This window comes from Macrobrachium rosenbergii, chromosome 40 (assembly GCF_040412425.1).
Source record: "Macrobrachium rosenbergii isolate ZJJX-2024 chromosome 40, ASM4041242v1, whole genome shotgun sequence".
Taxonomy (NCBI): Eukaryota; Metazoa; Arthropoda; class Malacostraca; order Decapoda; family Palaemonidae; genus Macrobrachium; species Macrobrachium rosenbergii.
The window spans coordinates 27,000,027-27,027,665 of NC_089780.1; the positions used below are offsets into that span (position 1 = coordinate 27,000,027).

At 36.8% G+C, this 27,639-nt stretch overlaps 2 protein-coding genes across 22 annotated transcripts in view; one reads left to right on the forward strand and one right to left on the reverse strand.

The window, feature by feature from the left end:
* LOC136826282 (troponin T, skeletal muscle-like) overlaps positions 1–13,612 on the forward strand; it is a 30,885-nt gene extending 17,273 nt beyond the window's left edge. For 2 of the 21 annotated variants that reach the window (XM_067083484.1, XM_067083485.1), the window contains exons 7-12: positions 1,019–1,089; positions 2,878–2,899; positions 3,352–3,432; positions 5,628–5,706; positions 10,312–10,517; positions 12,195–13,152. In XM_067083484.1, the coding sequence (XP_066939585.1) occupies positions 1,019–1,089; positions 2,878–2,899; positions 3,352–3,432; positions 5,628–5,706; positions 10,312–10,514 (456 nt within the window). In that variant the 3' untranslated portion in view covers positions 10,515–10,517; positions 12,195–13,152. Of the gene's footprint in view, positions 1–184; positions 256–1,018; positions 1,090–2,877; positions 2,900–3,351; positions 3,433–4,224; positions 4,304–4,725; positions 4,805–5,627; positions 5,707–7,532; positions 7,612–10,311; positions 10,990–12,194 lie in introns of those variants that run through there. The other 19 variants (XM_067083499.1, XM_067083480.1, XM_067083482.1 and 16 more) reach the window with 14 other exon arrangements.
* Positions 13,613–21,244: 7,632 nt separating this feature from the next.
* LOC136825966 (juvenile hormone acid O-methyltransferase-like) lies at positions 21,245–26,133 on the reverse strand. Its single transcript, XM_067082829.1, has 6 exons — positions 25,906–26,133; positions 25,383–25,544; positions 25,037–25,224; positions 23,792–23,965; positions 22,464–22,611; positions 21,245–22,225 (listed from the first exon to the last, which is right to left on the reverse strand). Exons 2-6 carry the CDS (start codon positions 25,516–25,518, stop codon positions 22,056–22,058), a joined length of 816 nt encoding a protein of 271 aa, XP_066938930.1. The 5' UTR covers positions 25,519–25,544; positions 25,906–26,133; the 3' UTR covers positions 21,245–22,055.
* Positions 26,134–27,639: the final 1,506 nt, after the last annotated feature.

Here is a 27,639-nt window from a genome sequence, read left to right on the forward strand (position 1 = left end):
CGAGCATCTTCCTCCCACCCACAAAAACTCGGTGGTCATCAGGGCTGAAGACTTATACTATTTTAACTCTCAACTGCTGTTCTTGATTTTCGTCGGTAACTGGTGCACTATGGCAGAAAAAAAGGAACAGACTTGCTGTCACGCGAGGGATTTCCTGAATCTCTCAATTGGCTTCTTATTGCAGTTGAAGGAGCTTAGGGAAAGGCAGAAACAACAGCTCAGGCAAAAGGCATTGAAGAAGGGCCTTGACCCAGAGTAAGTCTTGCAAGCGCATTTCGATGCAGTCTCCTTTTCTCCATCATTTCTCTTTCCAAAACCAAAGGCAGGCGCCAACACACACCATTCACTTGGTCGAAAACTGGAAACACACTGTAGTGGTTCTTTCCTTCGCCATTCATTCCTTTTTTCAAGTACGACATCCATCAGCTGGAATAGGACGGCGGGTAGAAGGGCAATGAAAGTGGGACTTTATTGAGAATAAATATCAATCAGGATAAATAGAACTGTTCATCATGCATTTGACCAACCTATGCGACTGTAATGATCAAACAATAGATGAATGTTTTCCTTGTATTTGACCTGGTACACTGCATGTTCTGTGTTCACTAACCTTCGTATCTTCGATAAGAGTAGCTTAGACTCTCACTAACCCCATTTTGCAACCCGTAGATTCTGACCCACGGTCCTTTCGTTTTGTACCAAGGCCACCTTGCTTCGATGGCAACTGTAGAGTCTTTACACGTGGAAACAACCGGAAGATGTTGTCAATTCCTGTCAAGATTTCTCGTGTTGCTTTCCTCCCAACGTGTCTCTTGTCACAAAACCGGCAACGCATGATCTTTTATTTTGGCATTATTCTAAAATCCGACCTTATAAAAGAAATCATCTACTTTTTTCTTAGGTGGGGACTCGAGACGAGTCCCGCCTTTTAAAATAAACAAGAATTTAAACGAGAGAAAGAATGAAGGAGACAATGTTCTTGACCCTTTACCTCTTTTTTGTGTCATGGTTTTTGCAGCTGAAGGAGTTAAAAGAACGACAGAAGCAACAGTTGAGACAAAAGGCCCTGAAGAGGGGTCTTGACGCTGAGTAAGTTCCCCTTTTCTTTACGCATCAGCAAATAATACTTTCCCTTTTTTCAGTTCTCGATTTTTCTTTCCAAGGATTTATTTCAGTTTTCTCTTCGACTTTTATATATATATATACATATGTATATATGTACATCTAAAAGCTTTTATTTTGTTTTCCACGGCCTTTTCTGCCTTGTGAATCCCCCCTTTGTTTTGTGTTGCTCCCCATGCATGGAGTCGGGCCTGCTTTTGGGGGCTGCGCCCCCTCCCAGAAAAGAAGTCATTTTACACTCGCTTTGATATTCACAGGAAAACAAATATTAAGAAGAATAACAGGATTTCATGGCAATTAACTCTTCACAAGGAGCGCTAAAGCGTTAACAAACAGCTAAGAATTACTAAGAAAAATAAGTACTTAACAATGACCGCTTCTCTTTTGTTTTTTTCCTTTTGGGGATAATCACTGGCTGACAAGACTCAATCAAATGCTTCCTAATATTTTAATCTCTTCTGCAGTTTCCAATTTTTCTCTCATTTGCTTTAAAAAAAAGTTGATGCTGTTTGAAAATGCCAAGGATATCAACCTGATGAAGCTAAATTCTTTTTTTACTCGGTTTTCAGAAGATCATTGATAGAAAATCCAACCTTGCTAGGAGGTCTTCTGTAGGGAAGTACCTTGTACCTTGGGTGACAAAAACAAAGTAAAAGTATCTAGAAATAATTTTTTGGTTAAAGATTCTTAAAGGATTAAGGAAATGCTAATGAAGAAAAGTATGAAAATATGAAAAAGTATTTGCACATGCGCTTTGATTTGTTTGTTCTTCTTAGTATGTTAAAACAAGCTTAAAAGATATTCAGAACCGTAAGATTATGTTGGATGAGACGAATACATTGCCAGCGCTCTGAAATGAAAGAGGTTAAGGAGCGAGGAAATCGCTTTGGTTTCCTCACATGTGTCAACTACTACATTAATTGATTGTCAGAGAATTACTAGCATATTAAAGACAAGCAAATTCTGATCAGTAGTCAAAAGTAATACGAGTGTCATCTCTCATGATTCAAGAAGCTATTTTTCCAGAAATTCACATCGAAACTATAGTTGCTCTTTTGGTTCTCTGTTTATCTCTTTCACGCATGCGTGGTAGCTATTCGTCATCAAGACCCTTTTTTTTACCAAGGGATATTAAAGCAAAGAGGACTAAGAAGACTGCCTCAGGTAAAATTTCGATTTTTGTGTCAAATCGTCGGCAAGGAACCGATGCCTATATATTAGAATAGAAGGAATGCTCTGGGTGTTGTGGAAGGTTAGACAAAAAAAAAAAGTATCTTAGTTAGAAAACTAGTGACCTAAAGCACTGCATCTAGAATTAGAAGCATAAACTATTTTAGATAACCATTCTCTCATTCATTTTTTTGACATTAGATGTTTTCTTTTCAAAAGTAGCATTAGACCATGAGTAGTCTTAGATAATAATAATATCAGTCAGTTCTGAAGCCTACCATAGAAACCCTCACCATACAGGTATGAAAGCATCATAAACACGGCATTTGAAGCATCATTACTTTGTGAGGGGGGAGGGGAGGGGAGGAGGGTATGGGAGTGATATTATGGGTCTGGGTGAGGAAGGGAGGGACTCTTATCATTTCTGTTGCTGACATCATTAACAATATCGTTTACAACTCAACTTCTGGAATAAATGATATATGTAAGGTGCTGATACATGTGAATAAAATCTGACGTTTATAATATCTTAAACAATTTATGCTGAATGTTTTCTAATCTTTATTTCGTCTCTCTGGAAACCAGGGCACTCACAGGCAAACACCCAGTAAGTATTAGTGAATTTTTTTATAGCTTTGCTTACATGTATGCAAATTTGCTTATACGCCTTTATGTGAATCTATATATGCCGATTTGTTCGTGAAATTTAGAACACACTTGTTTATCTTGTAGTTTCAAGTTTATTTTTAAAACATTTCCTTCAGTTTTAACTATTTAAGCAGAAAGCTTGCCAAAGTTCAATAGACCAAGTATGAATTGATGTTCACAAACGTAGCTATTGTTTCAAGCATGAAATTCACTTGATGTAACGAAACTACTTTCTCTCTCTCTCTCTCTCTCTCTCTCTCTCTCTCTCTCTCTCTCTCTCTCTCTCTCTCTATTTGTCTATCTATCTACCTGTCTTCCTCTGTCTCAGAACACGAGACAGAAAGTATGTCGCTATGAGCAGGCAAGCGCTCCGACCCTTTGTTGACGTTGTCTTCTTCTTCTTCCTTTCAGCCCAAAATCCAGACAGCCTCCAAGTTCGAGCGTCGTACTGACAGGAGAACGTACGAGGACAAAAAGAAGTTATTCGAAGGCGTAAGTAAAAGAGTTCTGTCTCTGCTTCTTTAGTCTCAGACCCATTTTTAATCTGTTGACTCCCATAGCTCTGTCATTCTAGTGAATATATCTAGTCTAAATATTCCCCCATGATTATACACAAGAGAATGTTCTTTATCAGTCCTTTCCTAGACAATAAGGCATATCATGTATAACAACCAGTTACTTTCAGCTTTTTACCGTTCATACGGATTTCACCAAAATACGTAGATACTCCTCCTATTTGTTCATTTTGTTTCTGAAAGCAAAGCCATAGTGAAGTAAGACTAATTTCTAGGCGACAATGAAATTTCAGGTACGCAATGTTGATGCTTCATTATAATTAATCGCCTCTAATGATTCATAATGCCATTGTTTTTAAGCGTAATCTTGTAGCTAGCAGTATTATTTTTTCTCTTATTTAACCAAATAGTATCTGGTGCTCAGTAGAATAGCTAATTTAGCTTCTCAAGGTGCGACTTTTTGTCATTTTAGAAGCGTGGAATGTTTTTCGCTCTTGTTATTTTCACGGACTTGCTTATTTTTTTGGCCATTATATCTACTAAATTTTCATCAATGTTCCATATTTTTTCCAAAATAACTTGAATGATAGAAAAAGTAGTTAGATTAGAAGAAAAAGTGACAGTGGAAGCTTGTGGCCAAAGAGTGTAGAAGAGATGAGTCCAAGTCTCCTTTGCTCAGGACTTCAAGGTGCGACTAATTTAGCTTGTTAGCAGGTGCGACTCACTAAGCTTAACAGCAGCAGGTGCGAATAATTTTGCTCGTACACAGGGTTGGGATCTTGTAATCAAGGCTGAGTTGGAGAAGGTCTGGAAAGAGAAGTATGAGGAGTTTATGTCAAGGACAAAGAGTGAGTAAAGCATCTCATCTGCAAAACCCGATTCACACTTTCTCTCATGACTTCCCCGTGATGCCACAAAGCTTGATCTATTTCAACCACCGCTGGAACCCTCATTTGAGTTTTCTCTTATTTTTATTTACAATTTTTTTTTTTGAGTCTCACTTTGGCTACTTATGTCCGGCACCCTCGAATGACGGTCCTCGTCGTTTATTTACTTAATTTTTTCTTTTCATTTCGCTTTTATCTTTTATTTATTTGGGCGTTTGGATGGGAGAAAGACGATGGAGGAGTTAGCTAAAGTCCTTTTTAATATTTCCGAGTTGTTGCGCTGCGATGGTAAGTATGAAGCCCCTTTACTTAACCCCCGAGCCCTCCATGTTGTTTCTCTTTGTGGCTCCTGCTCTGACCTGGTGACCATCTGCTACCCCCAGGGCTGGGATGTTGTTCACAAAGAGGTTCTCCAGAAAATGTGGGAGAGCAAGTACGAGGAATTTATGAACAGACACAAGAGTAAGTACGGTGGTGTGACGCTGTGACGGTCATGGCGAGTGGTGTTTCGTGCTGGTGCTGGTGGTCGTGATTTAGTGATCTTGCTGATGATGATGATGTTGGTGGTGGTGGTGGTGATGATGATGATGATGATGATGATGTTGATGATGATGATTATTATGGTGATGATGATGATGATGATGAACAACCCCGTTTTATTTTTTTGGAATGAGCGTGGACAGAGGCTGCGGTGTTTCCTTTTTCTCTTGTTTTTGGGGGGATCGGGAAAGGCACAGCGGAGGGACCGGAGAAGACGCTGCGCTTGAGAAGTTCCGAATGAAATGATCGAGTTAATTACGAGAATACTGAACCTCTGAATGGACCTTCGAGATCTGCAGGGGGTTTCCAAGAGTCTCATTTCCCACTGTGATGAAATTTCAATGGGACTTGGTTCTTGAATTCCTTTTGCGTGCTCGAAGGCTGTCTGAAGTACTTAGATCAGGTTCTGATAAAGCTGCAAAAAATCTATCACTGTCTTCCAAATTTATGTCAAATTTATTTCAGTCTGATAGAACTGTTTTTTTATTTTCTTAATCAAATTTTGAGCTGATCCGGAAAGCATATCCAAGAAGGCTCTTGCCTCAAAATCTCGGGACTTCTCTGTGGCCTTCTCCTCTCCCTTTGGGGCACTCAACACCTTCTGTTTCTCAAAAAAGAAGAAAAGCTGCCCAGGGGCCCCGCCCTCGCCTCCGTGTGGGATGATGATGCCCCTTCCCTAATCTACCACAACCCCCCCTGACTCTCCCCCTTTAATGTGACTCTCCAACACACTTGTCACCTCCAGGGCTGGGAAGTTGTACACAACGAGGAGATGGAGAGGTTTTGGAAGGAAAAATACGAAGAGTTTGTCAACAGAACCAAGAGTAAGTAAGAGAGAGTCGGCAGACGCGTAGATTCTGAAACTCTTGTGCTCGAGGTAGCAAAACGAATAGCCCCTCTGGTGTCACTTGGCTCGTAGTGCTGACTTTGTAGAAGATTGACCATGAATACACGTTCACACATCATTGCGTGCGCTCGCGCGCACAAACACACACACACACACCTGCAGAAATACTAGTCCACGCAACAGGGCAACAGGTCATGATTAGCGAATAGAAATCTGGGCTGGATGACTTTTTAGTTCTCACAACAGGACAGCAGGTTATGATTAGCAAAGAGAAATCTGAGTAGAATGACTCTTCTTTAAAGAGCTGAAGGTTCTGTAAATATTTCCAAACTTCAGATGTCCATAGCATCATCAGGATTCACATGGTTACGATGTAAATCAGAAAATATTCTGATAACCAAAGTGAAAATTTAAGCAAATGTAAATTCATCGAATCAAACAGGAATACAAGAATCTACTTCACTGTGTTGATAGCGTCTAAAACCGTTCCAAATTGTATGTTATATTTACTGTGAGGGATGTTTTTCATTGTCCGTTGCTGTATAACTGTCACTAGGGTTATAATCTTTAGCTGACTTTATGGGCTCTTGCCCCTTTAAGATATATGAATAGATGGTAAATTCGCAACAACATTCAAGTTCCCTTTAAACACGTCTGTATAGCCTATAGTCCTTGCAAATGTCAACTGGAAATTGATGTTTTTGAAGCCCTCGTTTCATACATCATAAACACACTCAGTCAGACACACACATATACGCATGCACTTAAGCACGCACACGCAAACACCTAGAGACTAACACCCGTGACTTGCGTGTAGGGCTACGCGGTAGCCGAAATCTAGGATGAGAGACGGAGCTCCCCCGAAAGCATAGACTCCTCTGTTGGTTGTGTCCTTTTAGAGTCGTGTCCGCAGCATCTTAGCAACAGCCTGGCAGAATTGCAAAAGAAGAAGATCATTGTCACGATTCCTCCTCCTTCATAATGTATTTTAAAATGACCCAATTTTCTTCTTTTTTTTTTTTATTTCGGCTTATGGAAATCACACCGCCAAGCCTTTTCGTGCCCCAAATTTATCCACAATTGTAATTCAAATATTTAAATGCTTATGATTTGTTTTCAAGATCGTTTCTTTTGCTTTTTTAATTCCAAAAGATTTTGGGAGCCTATTATAAAAAAATTTTTTAAACAGGTGGTCAATTTACGCTGCCTAACAAGAACCATTCAAAAATGAAGGCATTTACCAGCCCATTTTTTCTGATTTATGACATTACTTTATTTTTCACAAGTTTATTTTTGGTTCTCAAATTTCAACAGCCACAATTTTCGTTTTGTACTTTTATCCCAGCGGAAAGCAGCAATCCAACCTCAGCAATAATGATCATCATTATTGTGACTCCTCACGAAAAGAAACCAAAAAAAAAAAACCTTTCATTATAACGTAAACCTCCAGTCCATTGCTTCCTCCCCATAGAAAAAATAACACATTGGAGTGACGTCATCTAGACCCAGGTGTCCAACGGCATGCAGATAAGTCATCCACTCCTCCCCTTCCCTCGCTCTTCTCCCTCCCCCCCCCCCCTCCCTCCCACGGCACACCAGCCTCCAAAATACATCACTGCAAATCTGTATTCCTTTTTGCATTTGTCCTCCCCTCCCTGAAAACCCCACTCCCTACAAACCTCCTCCACTTTAACCACCCTTCGTTAACGCCGAAGTGGTGGGGACAGAGAGCTAAAGAAGACGACCTGCACGAGAGTAGGCCAATATTTAAACCCGACCTTCTTTTGTCATCCTTCTGTGCAGGGCTTAGAATCCGCTATAGGAGAGGAGAAAGAGCGCAGATGGACAGAACTCAAAGCTTTATTCGAGGGGCGAGTCAAGGGTAAGAAGACTTTGCAAAAGGAAAATGCACATCTATCAATTAACCGCTTTAGTTGACAATCGCGGCTGCGAAAATAATCACTTATCAAAGTTATATATTATTATTTTGTTTCTGTATTTTCTTGCTGGTCGATATAATATATAGGCTTTTATCGTTGATTTTATTTTGCACTTTTGCATTACTCTTATGGTTAATTTTTACAGGTATAATTAATATCATTACTGACAATTATATGACTATTTTTCTTTCCGTTTAAAACGAGCAGTGACTAATATCATTTAGTTTTCAATTAGAGTCTTTTTCAGTTGCCTTGACACTGTGTCTGAAGCCACGCTGTTTCTTTCAGTCAGTCGCTTTATCTTGATAAGCAGGAACCTTGAAAATGGTTACATTTGCATATTTATTTTCTTGATTGCTTCTGACTAATTATTTTATAGTGGTTCGAGTGGAAAAGGTTCAGATAAATGTGAAGAACGGATCTGTATCAAAAGCAGATTTGACGGTACGAGTACGGTACCAGAACCGACGCCATCTTGGAACTCCTCACACCAGCTCCTTAAACTGCCATCTTTATTCGTATCATAACTTTCTTTCTTTATTATCGTTTAATTATTATTCGTTTTATTATCGCCAATTTTCTCTTCTTTAGTTATCTTTTGTTCCCAGACCATCTTCCTAAAATCAAAGTATAATAATATGCATGATTTTTTGTTTTCTTTGCATAAATAAATAGAAAAGTTCTTAACCACCCAACACATAATCCCCCTATTTCATTGCTCTGGGTATCGCTCTATGTAGCATGTTTTCTGCCGTATGGTTTTATTTGAATTTTACGTTGCAAGGCATAAACCATGTAGTGAAATAATCCTTATGTAGTTACTGCATAGGGGCTTTTAATGTGCTTTATCTGTTTAGTTCTGGCTGAGAATGCATGGCTTCAATTTTCTATGCTGGTATTGCCTTTTATTGTTTTGTTTCTGTCCTGGGTTTCATTATTGCATATTTTAAGTGAAACATCTTATTATCTTCATATCACTGCACAATTATTTTTGATGCTCTTTTGTTCCATCAAAAATCTTACAGGGACAACGACTATCTATCAATCTATCTATATCTGTCTCCACTTTAATTCTATCCACTAGAAAGGTTCACTTCCTGTATGAATCAATGAGAATCGTCTTTTGGTCCCTGTGGACGGGAATCATATGAATAAACGAGGGAATAAGACAGAATGGACTACTCTGACTCTTTCTGGACGTCATTGTCCCTGCTAAGCCCAGGACGAGGCAGGGAACCGTGTTTTACAGTTGCATGAATGCCATGATGATGTGTTTCTTTGGTAAGATTGAAGGTATTATATGGAAGCGCCGTTGGCTCTACGGGACAAATCTGTGGTTGTGGCCTGAATGCTGTGGTTCTGTGACCAAAGCCCTTCTGGGTCGTGGTTGGACTACACTGATGAATTATGCTTGTCTGATGAGACTCAGTGAGTGATTCACTCAGGATGAGACTGATGAGGTATGAATGACATATGAAGAGATGCCACGAGATCTCTGCGCTTCTCCGTGGTAGGATCGTGACGAGACGAAATGCAAAACTGCTTGGCCGTATCAAGCAGAGCCCTCTATCGGCTTTTACTGGAACCTTTTTTCCGAGCTTTCCCTTTACATGCTGTGATTATTATCTTTTATTTTCTGGCTTTTTTTCCGACTTCCTTCTCCTATTTTGTTTCCAAAAACGCTTTCACGTTCAATCTCTATCTAACAGGTAATGTAGAAATCTTTCCCTAGTTTCTGTTGAACTTTCACATACCAAAGTCAATAATAGCAGCCTATTTTCTTGTGATTTATTTTATTTGAGTTCAAATCTAACATAAGATTACAAGATATTGTATTTTATTCTTATCATATAATATAGGCTTCAGTTTGAGATAGTCTCAAGTTTTATGTTTTGCAATAACCCAGTCTCTTTACAGTATTCGAAGGCAGTATAAATTCAATAGCAATTCTAAGTTAATATGTAAAGGAATCATAATGTGGTAAGGTAAAAGTGATATAAACGTCTTTAGTATCAGAATCATTCTTTGGTCAACTTAACATTCTGAGAAATATATGACTGACTATGTCTCATTTAATGATAAAAAAATAACGTTGGTTAAATATCTTCTTTTTCTGAAAGTGTCCCAGGAAGGATTTGATTAAAAGAAATTATAATTCCTTTGTAAATTATCATGCTTTTGATTATATCGGTTTCAAATACCCTTGTACCGCCACTTGTTCCCCACAACAAAAAACGGGACTTACAGTGCCCATGAAAAGTATAAATAGGAAAAATAAAATTAAAAGAACAATTTCGAGTGTTCGAATCACGCCTGAGGATCTACTTAAAACTCCTCTGTAAAGCTTTTTAGTTCTCACACAAGAATTTAGAGTCATTTAAGGTCCTTCATTTATAAAACTGAAAAAGATTACTCCTATAAAGTTGCTTCATATCTCAAAAAGTATAAATTTTGTTATGCCACTGTGAAAAAAAGTTAGGATGCCTATATAAGGAATTTCATTATCACAAAGAAACATTGCTCATGTAAAGTATGTAAAGTATGTAATGCTTCTCAAGAAGATTGAAAACCATAGCTCCCCCCGGTGCCTGTTCAGTGTCTAACTCTGATTGCCTGTCCCTTGGCGCGCCGTGCCCGAGCAGCCAAGCTACCCAAGTGGTTCGGCGAGCGACCGGGTAAGAAGGCAGGAGAGCCCGAGACTCCCGAGGGCGAGGAAGCCGAGGAAGAGTTCGAGCCTCCTCCACCTGAGCCAGAGCCCGAGGAAGAAGAGGAAGAAGAAGAGGTTGAAGAGGAGGAGGAAGAAGAGGAAGAGGAGGAGGAGGAGGAGGAAGAAGAGGAGGAGTGATGAGTAAGGGTCTTCTTCTTCTTGTTCTTCCGTCGTCGTGAACAACACCCCGTCTTCTTCCCAACCCTCTCTCTCTCTCTCTCAGATTCCCCATCCTTCGGTTTATCTTTGCAAGAGAAAGATGATATTATATGGTGCTTATATATGACCGGATGAATGCTAATATTAAATAAATAAATAAAGAATATGTATTGTGATATAAAAATATGAGAAATATATTTTTTGAGTTAGAGGATATCATGCGACGTAGGAAGGAAGGAAGGAAGAAAGGGCAGAAGTAAAACAAGGACAAGGATCCAACTCCGTCCAAAAAGGAATCCTCTGTCTAACCCGCCTTCTCCTCCATACCAACAATTTTCTTTTGCTCTCTATCTCTCTGTCACCACCGATAGCTTGATTCAAGACGAAAGCTGTGTATTGATGGTAGAACATCCTGTGATGCTCAAAGGCTGCAGAAAATAAAGATATCCCACTCCGCTGAGTCTCATTTTCAAAAATAACTTCGTTACTGAGTGATTCGCGAAGAGGATTTTACTCCTGAAATTAAACAGTTGCTCTTCTCTAGAAATTACAAATATAAATTTGGCCTCATCTTGTTACAAAATGAATTCATGGTTATTAATCCATTGCTAAACACATGGCTCAGCTTCTTTCACCTCAGTTATTCTTTTCTTAAACATGCAAAAATTTCAATTGATTGCATTTTGAAAGATTCAAAAAAAAGAAAAATATTTCTGAACCAAATGTAATATATTCTATAGGGCTGACGTTATTTAGAATGTATTTTGTTTTCAAATGGAAATGATTTTTGAAAATTACTAATGAATCATTACTAATAATGATTCATAAATATCTGTATTCCTGTACTGGACTTATGTGCTCTTGGTAATAAACTCGTAGAATAAGCTGTTATTCAAGGGGTCGATGATAGTGTTTAGATATGTCAGCCAATACCATTAGTTGTTTGTTTGTTTTTTTAATAATTTTTTCCTGTAAAAATCTTAAAAGAATTATTATATTTAAAACTCTCTGGTAAAAGGCTTATAGACCTGCATAGTTAGAAAGCTTTCAGTTTCCTATGCCATAAAAGTATTCTTCAGTGATGAAAACAGAAAGAATTTCTGTAATACAATCTCAAGGACTTTCCTTGAAGAGGATAGACCCCACAAAATCAGATTCCCCATTATCAAATTATAATTATCTTATGCTTTCATCTTCAGAATAGATTTCCACGGCCTGTTTGTAACTGAAGAGCTCAGACTTTGTCTTCTAAGTCAAGTTGTTAGAAGGACATTAGGTCCTTCAGACAGCTCAGCTTTTGGGTGTGGGATAAACTTTAAAACTAATTAATGTTAATGCCTTATAATTAAGCAGGGTATGACATTTCTTCCTTTAACTTGTTGTTCATATGTATATGTGTATTTCAGCGATGTGGGTCAAGCTTTTAAAAGCATAACGATGAGGTCACAAGGAGAAATCTCTAGGTCTTAAAAAAAAAAACATTTTTCTGCAGAGTTACTGTTGTATTTGTATCTGAAAGAGCCTCTAAGTCTTGGAAAGGAAGTGTTACTCCTCTACGTCACTGTAATCTTCTGACTCAAAAGATAGATTGATTTACCTTGTATTTTCTCTCATTGTTATTTTCTTCTTCTTCTTTTTGCGTGTGTGTGCGTGTTACAGGTGGGTCTCAACACGTCCTCCTCCCTCACTCTTCTTCATTCATCCGGAATATCGTCGTCACATTCTCACTCTCAATGTCTTGTTTAACATCTTTATGTGAAGAGTTAAATTCTCTTTGTTGTATGGAGTCAAACGTTCGGTTTTGTTTTTACAAATTATCATTATTATTATTATTATTCTCATAGTTAATTTATCGTCTCATTAAGAGTTTTATTTATTATCGGTTGGCTGTTTAGTTTTTAGTTTTACAAAACGTGGTGGAGAGGCGCCAGCGCCTTTTGCACGACCACTCGACTTTCAACTCATGGCTTTGGATAACGCTTTAAACGAAATAGATGTACTGGAATCACAACGCAAAAATAGCTACCCCGAGAACATCCGTCGACGGGGCGGTGGCGGGCAGGCAGAACCACGTGTCTCTTCTCCCGAAGAATGCTGAGCTCCTTCCTGCTACTGCTACTGCTACTGCTACTGACTGCTGCTCATGATGATGATGATGCAGAGGCCGCCCCCGCTGCTGTTGGCAGTAGGTGGCGAGGTCGAGGGCGGAAACCACGCCTCCCCTCCCCGCCCTCCGCGTACAAGAGACGAACCTCAGACATCCAAGGCCTCTGCATCAAGTGTCCCCCACCCGGTGGTGCCCGATGACGCCCCCCTTCGTCTCCCCACGGACAGAGGAACATCACGTTGCATCATTCCTGCCTCCCAAGATTTCGGTTGATGATAAGAAGGACGCACGTTATCACACAAGGACATACATACCACATCCAACAGGATATCTGAAGACAGCGGCGCTCTCGTCAGGGCCCGGGAGGGACTCGGCGGCCCCCCAGCCCTCCGCGGGGCCCCTCCCCTGGCCCTTGGAAAGAATACCCAGGCAGGAGCTGTCGGAAACCTTCGAACGCCGCTGAGGGACACTCATCGAGAAAGTCAAAGGACATCCAGCAATTCTCACCAAGGAAGAAAGAAGAAGAAGAAGAACTCGGTAAACACGACTTGAACAGAGGGGGCTCGGGTCGCGCAAGACCAGAAAGAAACAAAACAAAAGAAATATGGACGATTATTCACCATCCAAGAGAGACACATTCTTAACGTCTATCTCCGAAGGCAACCACATTTATATATATATATATATATATATATATATATATATATATATTTATATATATATATATATATATATATATATATATATATATATATATATATATATATATATATATATATATATATTCAACCATACATAAGCATCAACACGTCTACATTACAAGCGCACACATACACTCATAATGAAAGAAAAGACCCGAGAAAATACGCAATTGGTCACCACTCCAATCTTGTGTTCTCTGTTATTTCAAGATTCATCGTATGTTCCTTCTTTAATGCTAATTTCTTTCAAAATAAAATGTCAAATATTATGATGTCGTTTTCTAATGTTCCCTAAAGGACCTAGTCAGAGTCTGGTTGGATGCCTGAGATTTAGGATTGATAAACAGTATAAGGAAATGACAGCTATGCATCCTGCACAGGTATTTCAAGAGAGCCAACAGTAGGCTGAAAAAGAAAAGTATACCTTAGTTTTACCAGACCACTGAGCTAATTAACAGCTCTCCTAGGGCTGCCCGAAGGATTAGGTTTATTTTACGTGGCTAAGAACCAATTGGTTACTTAGCAACGGGACCTACAGCTTATTGTGGAATCCGAACCACATTATAGCGAGTAATGAATTTCTATCACCAGAAATAAATTCCTCTAACTCTTCATCAGCCGGCCGGGGAATTGAACTCTGGCCCATCGAGTGACAACCCGCAGCTCTACTGACTCACCCAACGAAGAGTCTAGTAGGCTGAAAATGATGGCTGAAGGGTATATATATATATATATATATATATATATATATATATATATATATATATATATATATTATATATATATATATATATGTATGTATATACATATATATGTATACACACACACACACACACACATATATATATATATATATATATATATATATTATATATATATATATATATATGTATGTATATACATATATATGTATACACACACACACACACACACATATATATATATATATATATATATATATATATATATATATATATATATATATATATATATACTCCTCTGTTGAATTAATCTGTGAATTATTTTCATGGTAATCATTCGATTTTAGTGGGTCTCAGTCAACCATAAGAACTGAATGAGAGGTTTCTGCGAACAGGGGTCATGTGCGGATGAGAGAAATGATGCTCAATTATTATTATTATTATTATTATTATTATTATTATTATTATTATTATTATTATTATTATTATTATTATTATTCAGAAGATAAACCCTATTCATATGGAACATGCTCACAGGCGCATTGACTTGAAATTCAAGCTTCCAAAGAATATAGTATTCACTAAAAAAAAAAGAGTAACAGGTGGCACAGGGTAAATACAGAAAGAGGAGATCTCTTATTAAAAAACAAAGCAATGACTTACCAAATGAAGAAAGAAACAGACGAAAATGTAAGCACATTATAAAAATGCAAGGAGAATTGTATGAGGGTAGCAATGCGTTACATCTGCTCTTGAACTTTTGAAGCTCCAATTGAACAGACAAACAGACGGAAAAAGGACTCAAAAGCTAGACAGGTGCCAGGAGACTCCTGCCTGTCCCTCCCTCCTCAAAACAGCGTCTCCATGGCCTCGTTCTGTCCAGCATTTAGGAGGGTAAAGGAGCTCTCGCGCCCCAAGGAGCCACTAAGCCAGCCCGGCAACACTTCCCTCAGTAACACGACCATAAATAAATTCGTATTACTCGTGTTGCTGCATTTTGGAGAGTGCTGAGATAAGACGGATCAGGCACTCTAGAAGGAGTACTCGGTATTTTTGTCGTATTTTCGCTTTTGGGGATGCTAGGTTTTCCTGTAAGAAAACGTGTCTGAGGGGAAAAAGATGGGCTGGTTGTAGGTGGCGACAAATAAATACATGTTTGCATATGTTTGGAAGTCACGTACATACACACATATATATGTGTGTTTATATTTATATATACGATTATATATACATATGTATGTGTGTGGAGTCATGTACAAACACACATACATATATATATAGGTGTGTGTTTATATTTACATATACTATTATATATACGAGTATATATATGTACATACATACACACACATATATACATATATGGTGTGTTCGTGTGTATTTGTATATATGTACAGTATGTATTTTTATTCACACGAGTTATATATATATATATATATATATATATATATATATATATATATATATATATATATAATATATATATATATATATATATATATATATATATATATATATATATATATATATGTGTGTGTGTGTGTGTGTGTGTGTGTGTGTGTATGCAGAGAAATCAGAGAAACAAGAAACAAATGCACTGGAAAAAATAAAAAGAGGTCGAGCACCGGGGAAAATGCAGCAATGCACGTGCATATAGATCTAAAATCACGGGAAAAGCCATCAGTGTCACCAAAGATTCCAGCACGCAGCAAAAAAAAACAAGGTTGTGAACCGAATTTTTGGGACGCGTTGGAAGGGCTTCTAGCCGTTTAAAGAATTTACCTTTTAAATATCAAGGGAGAGTTACTGCACTTTTTTTTTTAGGAGAGCTACTCAGTTTCCTATATCACTAAAGATATCTTTCGAATATTCTTTTGATGTTAAAGGTGATATTATTCGGCGTTCCACCTAACATGTATATGCATAAACTGAATTATACGGGAACAAAAGATCACAATAAAAGATTTGTATTAATTTGTAAAGTCTACGGATTACTCAGCTTCAAATTACCCCATTTACATATAAATATATATATATATATATATATATATATATATATATATATATATATATATATATATATGTGTGTGTGTGTGTGTGTGTGTGTATGTATGTATCTATATATATGTATATGTATGTAACTATATATATGTCTATAAATAAATAAATAAATACATATATAGATATATACATATATATACATAAATACATTTATACATGTATATATATGTATATATACAGTATGTCCATATATTTAAATCAAGTTAGCAGTTCTTGGTTAGGTTTCTTATTTATGTTTCTTATTATTTTCCTTACTGAATACACCCGCCCTGAAATGACATTAGTTTTGGCAAATACTGCAACGCCAGAAGTTATCAAACATAAAAAGTAGCTTTCGTCCTTATAACGAATTCTTATTCAATTCCCGAGCTTGAGCTATAAAGTTTACTTTTTTTATTAGCCTGTTGCCTTTCATCACCTTGATACACTTGTCTGACACATTTGAAGTTATAAGCTTCGCTGAATCCCTTACCTTTAACTAGCTGACCTAACGAAAGTGTGATAATATGCTACTTAAATGAAATCCATAAAACAACAAAATGCGGGGTACAAACGTCGACTTTTCTATTTTCGGAGCTTCCAGCATGTTTGAAATTCAGCCATTTCATTTATCTAGAAGGCAAATAACTCTACGGGAAATGCGCTTCATGTTTTATTATTATTATTTTAGTTTATATAAAAATAGAGGAAAGATCGCTAGTTGCAAGGCACTATGAGAGACAGAGAGACAAATAGAGAGACTCTTATTATGAAGGCTGTTGTTTTGTTATAAAGTAAACATGAAAATTTATAGTCTATCAGTGTACTATTGCTTATTTGTTTGCCTAGCCATTTATAGTACAGTACATACATAGTCAAACAGCTATATGTATATTATATATATATATATATATATATATATATATATATATATATATATATATATATATATATATATATATAGGCTATATATATATATATATACTGTATATACATACATGTATATGTACATATATATATAGGCTATATAAATTCTATTATTGCAACCATTTTAGGCCATGGAACATTCACATCAAATTCCATAACGTAATCTTTATTATCTGTTCCATTTCGTAACGAACAAAAATCCTAATTCCAATTAATTTCCCATATCAGGAAGAGTTAAATGGAACAACTTCAGCGACATATAGGCAAACTACCACGTGGATGAGCAGAAAGGGATGAATTTTGCCAAACTGTTATGTAACTGAAGACAGAAACAGTATCAGTATTTTGTTTACACAAAGTACTTTGCCTAGGATTCTAGTGCACGCAGGTAAGTAATTACAAACCTTCTGTATGTATGTTTGCACTGTTTTATATATATATATATATATATATATATATATATATATATATATATATATAAATATATGTATATATATATATTTATATATATATATTTATACAAATATATGTGTATATATACATATGTATATTTATGCAAATATATATGTATATATACATTGTATATTTATGCATATACAGTATGTAGGATATTTATAAATATATATATATATATATATATATATATATATATATATATATATATATATATATATATATATATATATATATATATGTTTATATATATGCACTGAATAATACAACTGATTCTTACACTGGCACCTATTAGTAATATACATCGCATTATCACCTATAACTATACTGTTCCCTCATGCAAATTCTTAGGTAAGTATGACATTATCACCTTCTTATGAATAAAGTTTGAAAAGGAAATTCAATGTACAGTATGCCACGCCCTATCACTCATAAAAATCTAATGTATTTTAGGATTCTTGCTGTTGAATAACTTTGCAGCGATACCACAGTAGGCTTGTATATGTAAATAGTCCTATGTTACGAAAATAATTATATTTATTTAATATTCGTCTTTCGAAGTATGACTATTCAAAACTCCTTTTCCAAAAGAGTCGATGTATTTTGTTGCGAACAGAACTTGTCGGTTGCAGCCATTTGAACTGAGCAATGCCAGTGAAATAAAGCTAAAGAAATATCACATAAAGTATACGGTTGCTATTAAATAATTCTCTTAATTTTTATGTATATTTCATAGCTATGGGAATTTTTATAAGTATTTTAATCACGTTTCAACCACAAGCGCAACTACAAATGGTAAAGTTTCATCGATAGATAACGTAAAACAATAAAAACATTAATCTTAAAAAACTTCCATCCGTTCAGAGATGCATTATCATTAGACCGAAGAATGAAAAACGAGCAGTTTGTAACTCCAAATTCCTCGCGCAGCGCATACGAAAGCACTACCCGTGAAAGTACTGTACTACTACTCAGTACTGCAGTGTTTACTTTCAAGATGTCGTCCCTTTATCTCGTAAAAGCTAGAGAGCTTCGTAGCCATGATGAGGGCAGTAAATCTCTCTCGGAAAAAAAGGTGAGTTAATGGCCGATCATACTGTGGGGTTTAAAGCCCTCCACAGCGGTTACGACGGATGCTAAAGGGAGTTTACGTAAGACTATTTGTGGAGCAGGAAATCTCTCTCTCTCTCTCTCTCTCTCTCTCTCTCTCTCTCTCTCTCTCTCTCTCTCTCTCTCTCAGGCTTAGTTTACTTACGGAATCTGAATTCCGAAAACGGTGAAGGACGAGGAAGTGCATGAATTTCGTACATGTAGATATTTCCTTTTCTCCAGTTTCAAGCTTTGTGCTAACGGATGCTCTGCATAATAGCTCTCTCTCTCTCTCTCTCTCTCTCTCTCTCTCTCTCTCTCACACACACACACACACACACACACACACACACACACACACACACACACACACCTATATATATATATATATATGTGTGTGTGTATATGATGTATATATATTTATATCTATAAATGTGTATATGTATATATATATGTGTGTGTGTGTGTGAAAAGACAGGCTAAGATAGTGATTAAGGAAGTAATACGAAAGCATGACATTCGACATTCTGTAAGCAAATGATTGGAAGGACTTACACGCCTGTAAATGCAAATATCCAATGCTCATTAATCTTTTAATTGAAAACATAATGCAACGCAACACACTAGGTAAGATAACAGCATCCTAAAGTACAAAAATAAATTTAGTCAAACGGTAGAAAACTTGAATTTTTAAAAGGAAAGAAACAAACGCCTCTCCGAAGTGCATACAATAAGAGCACCCTCCCTTGAGCGCTGTACTTGAAAGCCTTGAGGAAACATATTACGTGAGTGTTTATGAGAATGCCGACAGAGGAGATTACACCGCAACACTTGTATTACACCCAGGAACGACAAGAGAGAACGAGAGAGAAAGACGCACACACACATACACAAACACGGAGGGGTGAGGAGGGCGCTAATTTAACGTTTCATTATCCACCAGGCGAACTTTACGATCAGGGAATATTACCGTAAGTCATCTTCGCCTTGGTAAAAGGAGATAGGTCTACATTTTGTAGCGCAGTCAAGCTTTTCAAACGCCAATATCATCGGAACATAGCGTACGTTTGGGAATTACACTATGTGCCCGACACTTCCATTGGCGGAAATGAAGACTTTCATGTCTGGTATAAACTCGGGCATCAAACAAATAGCGAAGGAGTGGCTTCAGACCCACAACAAAAACGAACATGGATTGGTATGTCCTGGTCTGCTGGTGTTTCGTTCGTTCCTTGAAGAACAGGCTTGAGCAACCTAATAAAACTATACAGACCAGTAAAGAAACGAGTAGGTACGTAAGAAATTCTTTTATTCCATTTAAGACAAAGACAAGAAGCGAGAAAACAATTTTTTAAAAGTAATTTGATAAGAACAGTAGGGTGACGTTATTCGACTCAATAAGAATATGTAAATATTACCTGAAGTCAGTGGAAATAATGTTCAGTTTTAGAAGCCTCCATCTCGAGATAGTTTGCCGTTTTCGTTTTATTCCTTTTTATTAATCCAAGGAACGTTCTAATATTTATCATCTCTGAATGAAAAAAAAAATCTTGAGAGGAACTCCAGAGCTAAATATGACCTTTGAAAACGAAAAACGTTTTGTAAATAATGATGAGGTAAGTTTATCATTACCTTATTTATTTATTTATTTTTGGTTGTTCTTACATATCTCTTAAAAGTTAGCGATACCAAGACCCCAGTTTGCTGAAATTTTGTTGTTCATTCAGCAGTCGATGTGACGGTATTTGGTATCAGTCATGTTGATGTCGATGTGAATGTTAAGACGTAATGAATATACTTTTAAAAGCCATTACAAATGTTTATATCTCAGAGCAGTACTGAGAGAGATGGATTTAAACAAAAATGAATTAAAAATATGTATCTCAAGCAGTACTGAGAGAGATGGATTTAAACAAAAATGAATAACTCATCAGTTTTTTTTTTTTTTTTTTTGCAATTCATGCTTCCTGTAAAGCACCTATAAGATTTAACTTATAGACTCTTTCCATAAAATACGTCGACGCTCATACTATATTTCCTCAAAAGCGAAATATGAATTAAATATTGGTATTTGATACCTCACGCCTATAAGAATTTGACGCTGGATAAATGAAAGGCAGTCATTAGCATTAGTTTTCTTTATTCTCAAACTGTTTTCGTAACAAGTAGATAGTGCCATACTTTCATGAGTAGTTGAATTAGTAAATACTATAGATACATATATGTAATATATTGTAGAAGTGATTATATAGGGCCAGTATATTGATAATCAACTATAGTTCTAAAATATGTCTGCATTCATACATATACACATGATAAAAGCATATATGTATATATACAGTATGTATGTATATATACATATATATATATATATATATATATATATATATATATATATTAGACTTAACACAAAAATGGTAGTTCAATATTCCGTTATTGTATTAGACACTGTTAAAGTGTTATTACTTCTGATATTAATGTACCCCCACTTACAACTCTTCTCTAAAGCCATATATATATATATATATATATATATATATATATATATATATATATATATATATATATATATATATATATATATATATATATATATATATATATATATATATATATATATATATATATATATATATATATATATATATTTATATACATATATATATATATATACTGTATATACTGTATATACACATATAAATAGATAGATAAAGTGACAGATACAGATAAAGAATGTAAACTTTTTGATAAATAATTAATTCATTGATAATTATAATATATGTCAACATTAAAATACAAAGTAAAGTTGATGCTACTCAGCAATTCACAGCCTTCGTAATCTCTCTCTCTCTCTCTCTCTCTCTCTCTCTCTCTCTCTTGGAAGGGTGAAACTAATTTCTCCTGAGATCTGTCTTTTTAAATTTCTGAATTGCCGTGCTGGTACTGATAACATTAGTTTGACAATTTAGCAAATAACCAAGGAATTGTAATTAGTGCAGCATTAAAATACTGATTTATAAATTTTCTGTTTCTTATAGCAATTTGTAGCAATACTCAAACCACTGTTTATGTGTTTTAACCTTTAAAAGTGTGCTGTTTAGTACTTAAGATTTAAATCAAGGCAAAAAGACGGATGGATAAATCAGGCTTAATTATTGCAAGACCAGTAGGAGCAATGTGCAAAGCAATATCTATAAAAAAGCAATGACAGATATTTTATTGCAGAGATCAGTTCAATCTAGAATGAAAGTAAAATATCTTGATACATTTCATATCATGTATATTTTAAAAATCTCTTTATGCCCCAAACTCCACAACGGCAGACCTGTTTTTAATTTATCCCCAGGAGAAATTGCATTATCTACACTCTCGCCCTAACACACCCGTGCGCGCGCACTCACACATATACGCACATACACACTCCCATACACACGCCTAGTTTCATGGCTCCAACGTAAATACCACCAGATTACACTCAGGTAACGAAGGCCGCATGCGCAGTGACCTACTCAGGCCGCTGTAAATGAGCTATCATGAGATTGTAGCGAGCGACGCTCTTGCCATCATTCATCTTGGTCTTGAGTTTGGCCAGTTCGATGAGAGACTCCTTCAGGAATTCATCCTGCTGGTCACTGGGAATCCGCTTCAGGAACGGGTTCACCGCTTTGATGGCGTCTGGAAAAAAGTAAGTTACTGAATGATCTTTCTACATGATTATTATTGGAACCTAAACACTTCTGTACCTGAGGTGTTACTTGGGCAGGTTGCTACCTGCTCTTCATCCTCTGAGATAAAAACGCAGATGGATGACAAGAGAAACTAGATAGAATATAGACGAAAACAAAAAATGAGTAATCAAAATAATAATCATAATAAGGAAAGAGGAGAAAAAGAGAGAAAGAGGGGGACTTACTTTTCAGAAGGTTAGCGTTTTGGAAAGTGAATTCGAAGTACGGGGCTTCGCACGACACAACGTTGAATCCAATGTCTTCTGCCAAATCTGACATGATCTGGGCAGGGTTGGCCTTATGCTGATACACAGGGATGAATTTGCTCACGTCCTGGAATTCAAACAATTCCTAAATAGGTTACCAAGATATCATGGAGAGAAATACTACTGAAATGAGGAGCTCATATCCACTGGGTCTATTTGACTTTTAGAGAAATTAAAATAGGAAACTGGGAACTATGAATTCATAATTCTGAAGTAGCTTGTTAGAATTTAAATATGGAGGGATTTTACTTAAGAACTGAAAGAACTATGGGACTGTCCGAAAGCCATATCTAAGAGGGCTATGTTAAGGCGTTTGTTTCCAGATTGTAAGTTAATGATATCAAAGGGAAGGTACTGGAATCTCGCATCAATGATTTTTGTTATAGAACAGCTGCCAAAAGATGATCTCTCAGGTGAATGTCGCAGACACAGAAAATGACAAACTTAAATCTGTCTTGTAGTTTTTCTTCCAAACTTCATATGGAGTATGAAAAGTAAACTCGTCACAGAGCTCTAGCAAAATACACGTGCGCGCGCTCTCTCTCTCTCTCACCGGCACACATACAAATATTATATATTGCATTATAGTATATTAGATAAATGTATACATCATATATATATGTATTATACATATGTATGTATGAATAAGAAAAAACAATGTCATGTTATCCAGGCCAGAAGAGGCCAGTTCAACAGCTTTTAAAAGTATGGATCTATTTCAGAAGTTCTAATACACGATTCAGATACCAGATGTGATGTCAGTTTTGGTTTTCAGAAAAACCACCTACCACTTGAGAGAGAGAGAGAGAGAGAGAGAGAGAGAGAGAAATATATGAAAGTATTCCTGAAAATATTAGAAGGGATGACAACAGACTCAGGCTCACTCGACCTTTCTCAGTCTCAGTTATCTGCCTAGCAATATGAATAAGAACAAAATATTGAGTTTAGACCAAAAGCCAAGCGCTGGGACCTACGAGATCATTCAGCGCTGAAACGGAAAATGACAGTAAAAAGGTTTGAAAAGTGTAACAGGAGGAAAACCTCGCAGTTGCACTATCAAAAAATTGTTAGGAGAGGGTGGAAAGCAAAATGGAAGAAAGAGAATATGAACGGAGGGTCAGTAAAAGGAATGAAAGAGGCTGCAGCTAGGGGCCGAATGGACGCTGCAAAGAACCCTAAGTAATGCCTGCAGTGCACCGTATAAGGCGAACTGACGGTACTACCCTCCTACAGGGGATATATCTGACCTGCATGTACTGATTCCACTGAGTCTTTTCGCTCATGTTCTGGTACATGTCGAAGAGCGGGTTATTAGCCAGGAACACCAGGAGGGTCTCGCCCCCAGGCTGCAGCAGGTTGAAGATGTTGGTGAGGCACTGGCGCTGATCGCGTACCCAATGGAGGCAGTAGAAGGAAAATACCTGAATGACGAAAAAGGGGAATTATAGTGTCAGGTCTTCTCAGCGACTGCCAGCGTTACCTGCTCATTTAGATATTCATTTCCTTATTTTTTTAATACAGAAGAGACGTTCTGAAATCAGGCTTTTTCACTTTAATTCTAAGTATTGAATGTGTTCGATATCATTCAAAGCAACAAGGGGAAAATGGAACTATAAGAATATAAATACATTAAAAATTCCATTTTGCTGTTTAGTCTTTAATTTAGTCTTAGATGGAAGCTGATTTTAGGGAAGCGAATGATCTAATTACGATGGTTCCGCATCTACCCACTCTCAGAACAAGGGAGAATAGCACAAGGAATATTTAAATAACATACATTTCATCTTCACCAACTGCATATTCCTCACACACATAAGCGCTTTTACACCGATGAACATAACCAATGATGAAAAAATCTATAGTTGTATTTATTTTTACTGAAAATATCCTCACCCAGTATCACTGAAACTTATCGTGACTGGTGGAAACTCAAATGTATCGACCAGTCAGATACAAGGGAGAAGCTTCAACAATAACGGACAAGGATATTTACCGTTAGTTTAAAAAAACACAAAGAAGCTGTTTATATCTTTAAAATAACAGCATTGGTAGACATTTAAACTTTCCAGTTGAGTAAAATGGAATAAGCTAATGCTTCAATGTTGTCTCTATGGTCTTAAGTTGTCGACTATTTATTATTATTATTATTATTATTATTATTATTATTATTATTATTATTATTATTATTATTATTATTATTATTATTATTATTCAGAAGATGAACCCTATTCATATGGAACAAGCCCACAGGAGCCACTGACTTGAAATACAAGCTTCCAAAGAATATGGTGCTCATTGGGAAGTAAGAGAAGGTAAAGGGTAATAGAGAAAGAAAGGGTAAATAAAAAGTAAAGAGAAATGAAGAGAAGAAATTGGCAAATATTCTAATCCCTAAAAGAATTACAGTAAGTCCAGGTACTTCACGAACATCAAAAAACGAAAAAACAACAACAATCTAAAACATCCTGGAAGTGTCTGAGACGACAACCGACCTTAGTGAAGCCATCCGGATGAACGACCCTTGGCTGAACACTCCTCTCGATGTCCAGTTGCCTGAAACTGAGGGAGTTGTGCAGGAAGGTCTTGGACGCGAAATTGACCATGTCGTTGGACACGTCGACCCCCATGACCTGCTCCACGCGGGGCAGTAAGGGCATCAGCAGATTGTGGGTCACGTCACCTGCAGGAGGAATTAGGAGTTATATAACGTTCGGGATAAATTCTCCAAGTTTCAGTCAGTGTTAGCTTGCAGAGTCAAGCTGGTTTGCCAGTTTTTTTAAAGATGGACCCCTTGCAGATTTTGGGCCTAATCGTTAAGAACATGCAAAATCTGCCCACCTGAACCACATCCCACATCGAGTATGGACTCCCCTTCCTCCTGCCACGACATCTGCGGCAGGAACTCAGTCAGAACGAGTAGGGCATCTCGCTTCTGAAGAGCATTCGAGGATACGTACAGCTCCGCGTTCTCCATCAGTCAGATAAAATATTTGTCGGTTCCTTGAAGTACCAGATTGCAAAACATCAGATTTCAAAGTTCGTAAATAAAACTTGTTAAATTTCGCAGTTGTTTGACTCTTAAAATATTAGATCATTAGGATCAGTGTTAAATTTCTTAAAAGCAGTTTTTGAGTCTATTAGATCTGTAAATCAAAATCTATTAACGTATGATATATTAACCAGTTAGTATCGATTTCTAAGATAAGAAGAATTATTAAATGTCGTGATAATTTTCTTTGTAAATTTATACAATTAATGATTTCACAACCAGGTAAATGAGAATTAACCACGAGTCTCGAAAATGATTTTTACAAGTACACCCACGTGTAAAACATTTTCGTTTTTACTGAGCCTCCCTTACCTTAGTCTTCAGAAAACTCGCGACTCAGCCTTCTTAGAACACAAAACCCGGGCAGCTAGAGAGGAGAAAATCTCGAAGGAAAGGAATTACAGCTACAGCTCTGGGAGTCTGAAGTGTTTTTTTGAAGTAATTTTAAAGAAGGAGAAGCAGCAAACGACCGAGGCAGTTGCTGCTCCGTTGAAAAGGGGAAATTCCTCCTCCTGGAGACAGGGATCTCTCAGCCCAGCCGCGCCGTAGCCCTACACATACCGAAGTCCTGGACACACGGCTTTTATATACAGCATTCCTCAGGGGTCACTCCCCCACAGAACAATCAAGGGGCGTCGTCTCCTCTGGTGAAAATGTTTAGGCCTATTTTGAGGAGCCCGATTCTCCTTCGGTGGTTAAATTGGTGTTGTATATTATTTTTATCCTCCCACCCCAGTCGCCTTCCCTCTTTCTCTTCATAAGAAATGTGTAAAATATTTCTTGTATAGGTTCTTTGAGTGAAAATATCTTTTGTTATAAGGCAGAGACTCTCCGCCAATGTATCATCCGCAAACGCCATTATTCCGCCTTCCATATGTAGCATTTCTTGCGCCTCAAATTTCCGAATTTACCTGATTTTTTTCTTGTCGCTTTTATCACGCTATTGGCATAAAACATAAATGTTTAACTATCTTGGGACACCTTTGCTTCAGATAAAAATGTCGCTTGCAGGCTGAGTCATTACCAAAGGGATTCAGCACACCTGTACCGGTTTTCTTAAAATAAATGTATAAGTCTGCGGTTTTATGTAATGCATAATTTTCAGATTAGTATGAATAGCAGAATACTGCTATTCATACCGAATTGAATTAACGCAGTAATTACAAGGAGTAAAGAGAAAAAATCAAATTTTGGCATATGGGGGTTAAACTAATGAGTATTTCAGGCTACGTTTGTTGGTGTTATCAGTGCAGTCTACAACTCTGCTAAAACCGAGATGATTTTGTAATGTATGAGTTAGAAAAGGATAGGGAAGCAATACTTAAGACATGGTTGAAACGTTTAATATTGTAGGCCTAACTGATATTGTGTTTGTGGAAAAAAAAAAACAAAAACAAAAATAACATTGCTTAGTAATGATAGCATTAGCCTACTATTCTCTTGCTACTTTAACTTTATATAAATCAAGCTCCAAAATGTCCAGTATACTGAAATTCTTTTGTCTTTCTTCTCAAGTCTCCTTAGCATATTAAATATAAAAATCATACTAAAATTTATCGCAAATTTACTGTTATCCACTTGGACGTTTCAAAAGTTCTTTGTTTATGCTTCGACGTCAACGCGAATGGAGTTCCAGGTCGGATTTTTTAGTTCCGTTGCGTTGGGTACGGAAGGCTATCGTATTGGAACGACTTTTGCTATTTTCATCTGGACATGAGGATACCTTGACGATGCTGAATTCTGATGGTTTCTTTTGTTCTACGTTCCACAGTTAGTGGGATCTGGGTAATCAGGTTCAGGCGTTGCTTAAAAAAAAAAAAAAAAAAACTTTATCTTACAGTCATGGTTCGTTTAGTGCCGACATGTAACTCTTGTTCCTAGGATTCTTTCGGGTATATTGCAAAATTTCACGCAAAATCTTCTTGTGTCTGTTTTTAACGTACCCGGCTTTCGTTCCGGTTCCGAATAAGTAGTTTTAAAGATACTGGACCCCGTATATCCAACTATTCGCGGGGGATCAAAGTAAAACCCGGGTTAAGGAAAATA

What these genes read in the sequence shown, in the direction of transcription:
- LOC136825966 (XM_067082829.1), bottom strand. Translation starts at nt 25,518, where the DNA reads ATGGAGAACGCGGAGCTGTACGTATCCTCGAATGCTCTTCAGAAGCGA. An exon ending in CGATGTGGGATGTGGTTCAG is followed by an intron (nt 25,225 to 25,382) that starts GTGGGCAGATTT and finishes TTCCTCCTGCAG; the next exon opens with GTGACGTGACCCACAATCTG. An exon ending in AGTGGAATCAGTACATGCAG is followed by an intron (nt 22,612 to 23,791) that starts GTCAGATATATC and finishes TTTGAATTCCAG; the next exon opens with GACGTGAGCAAATTCATCCC.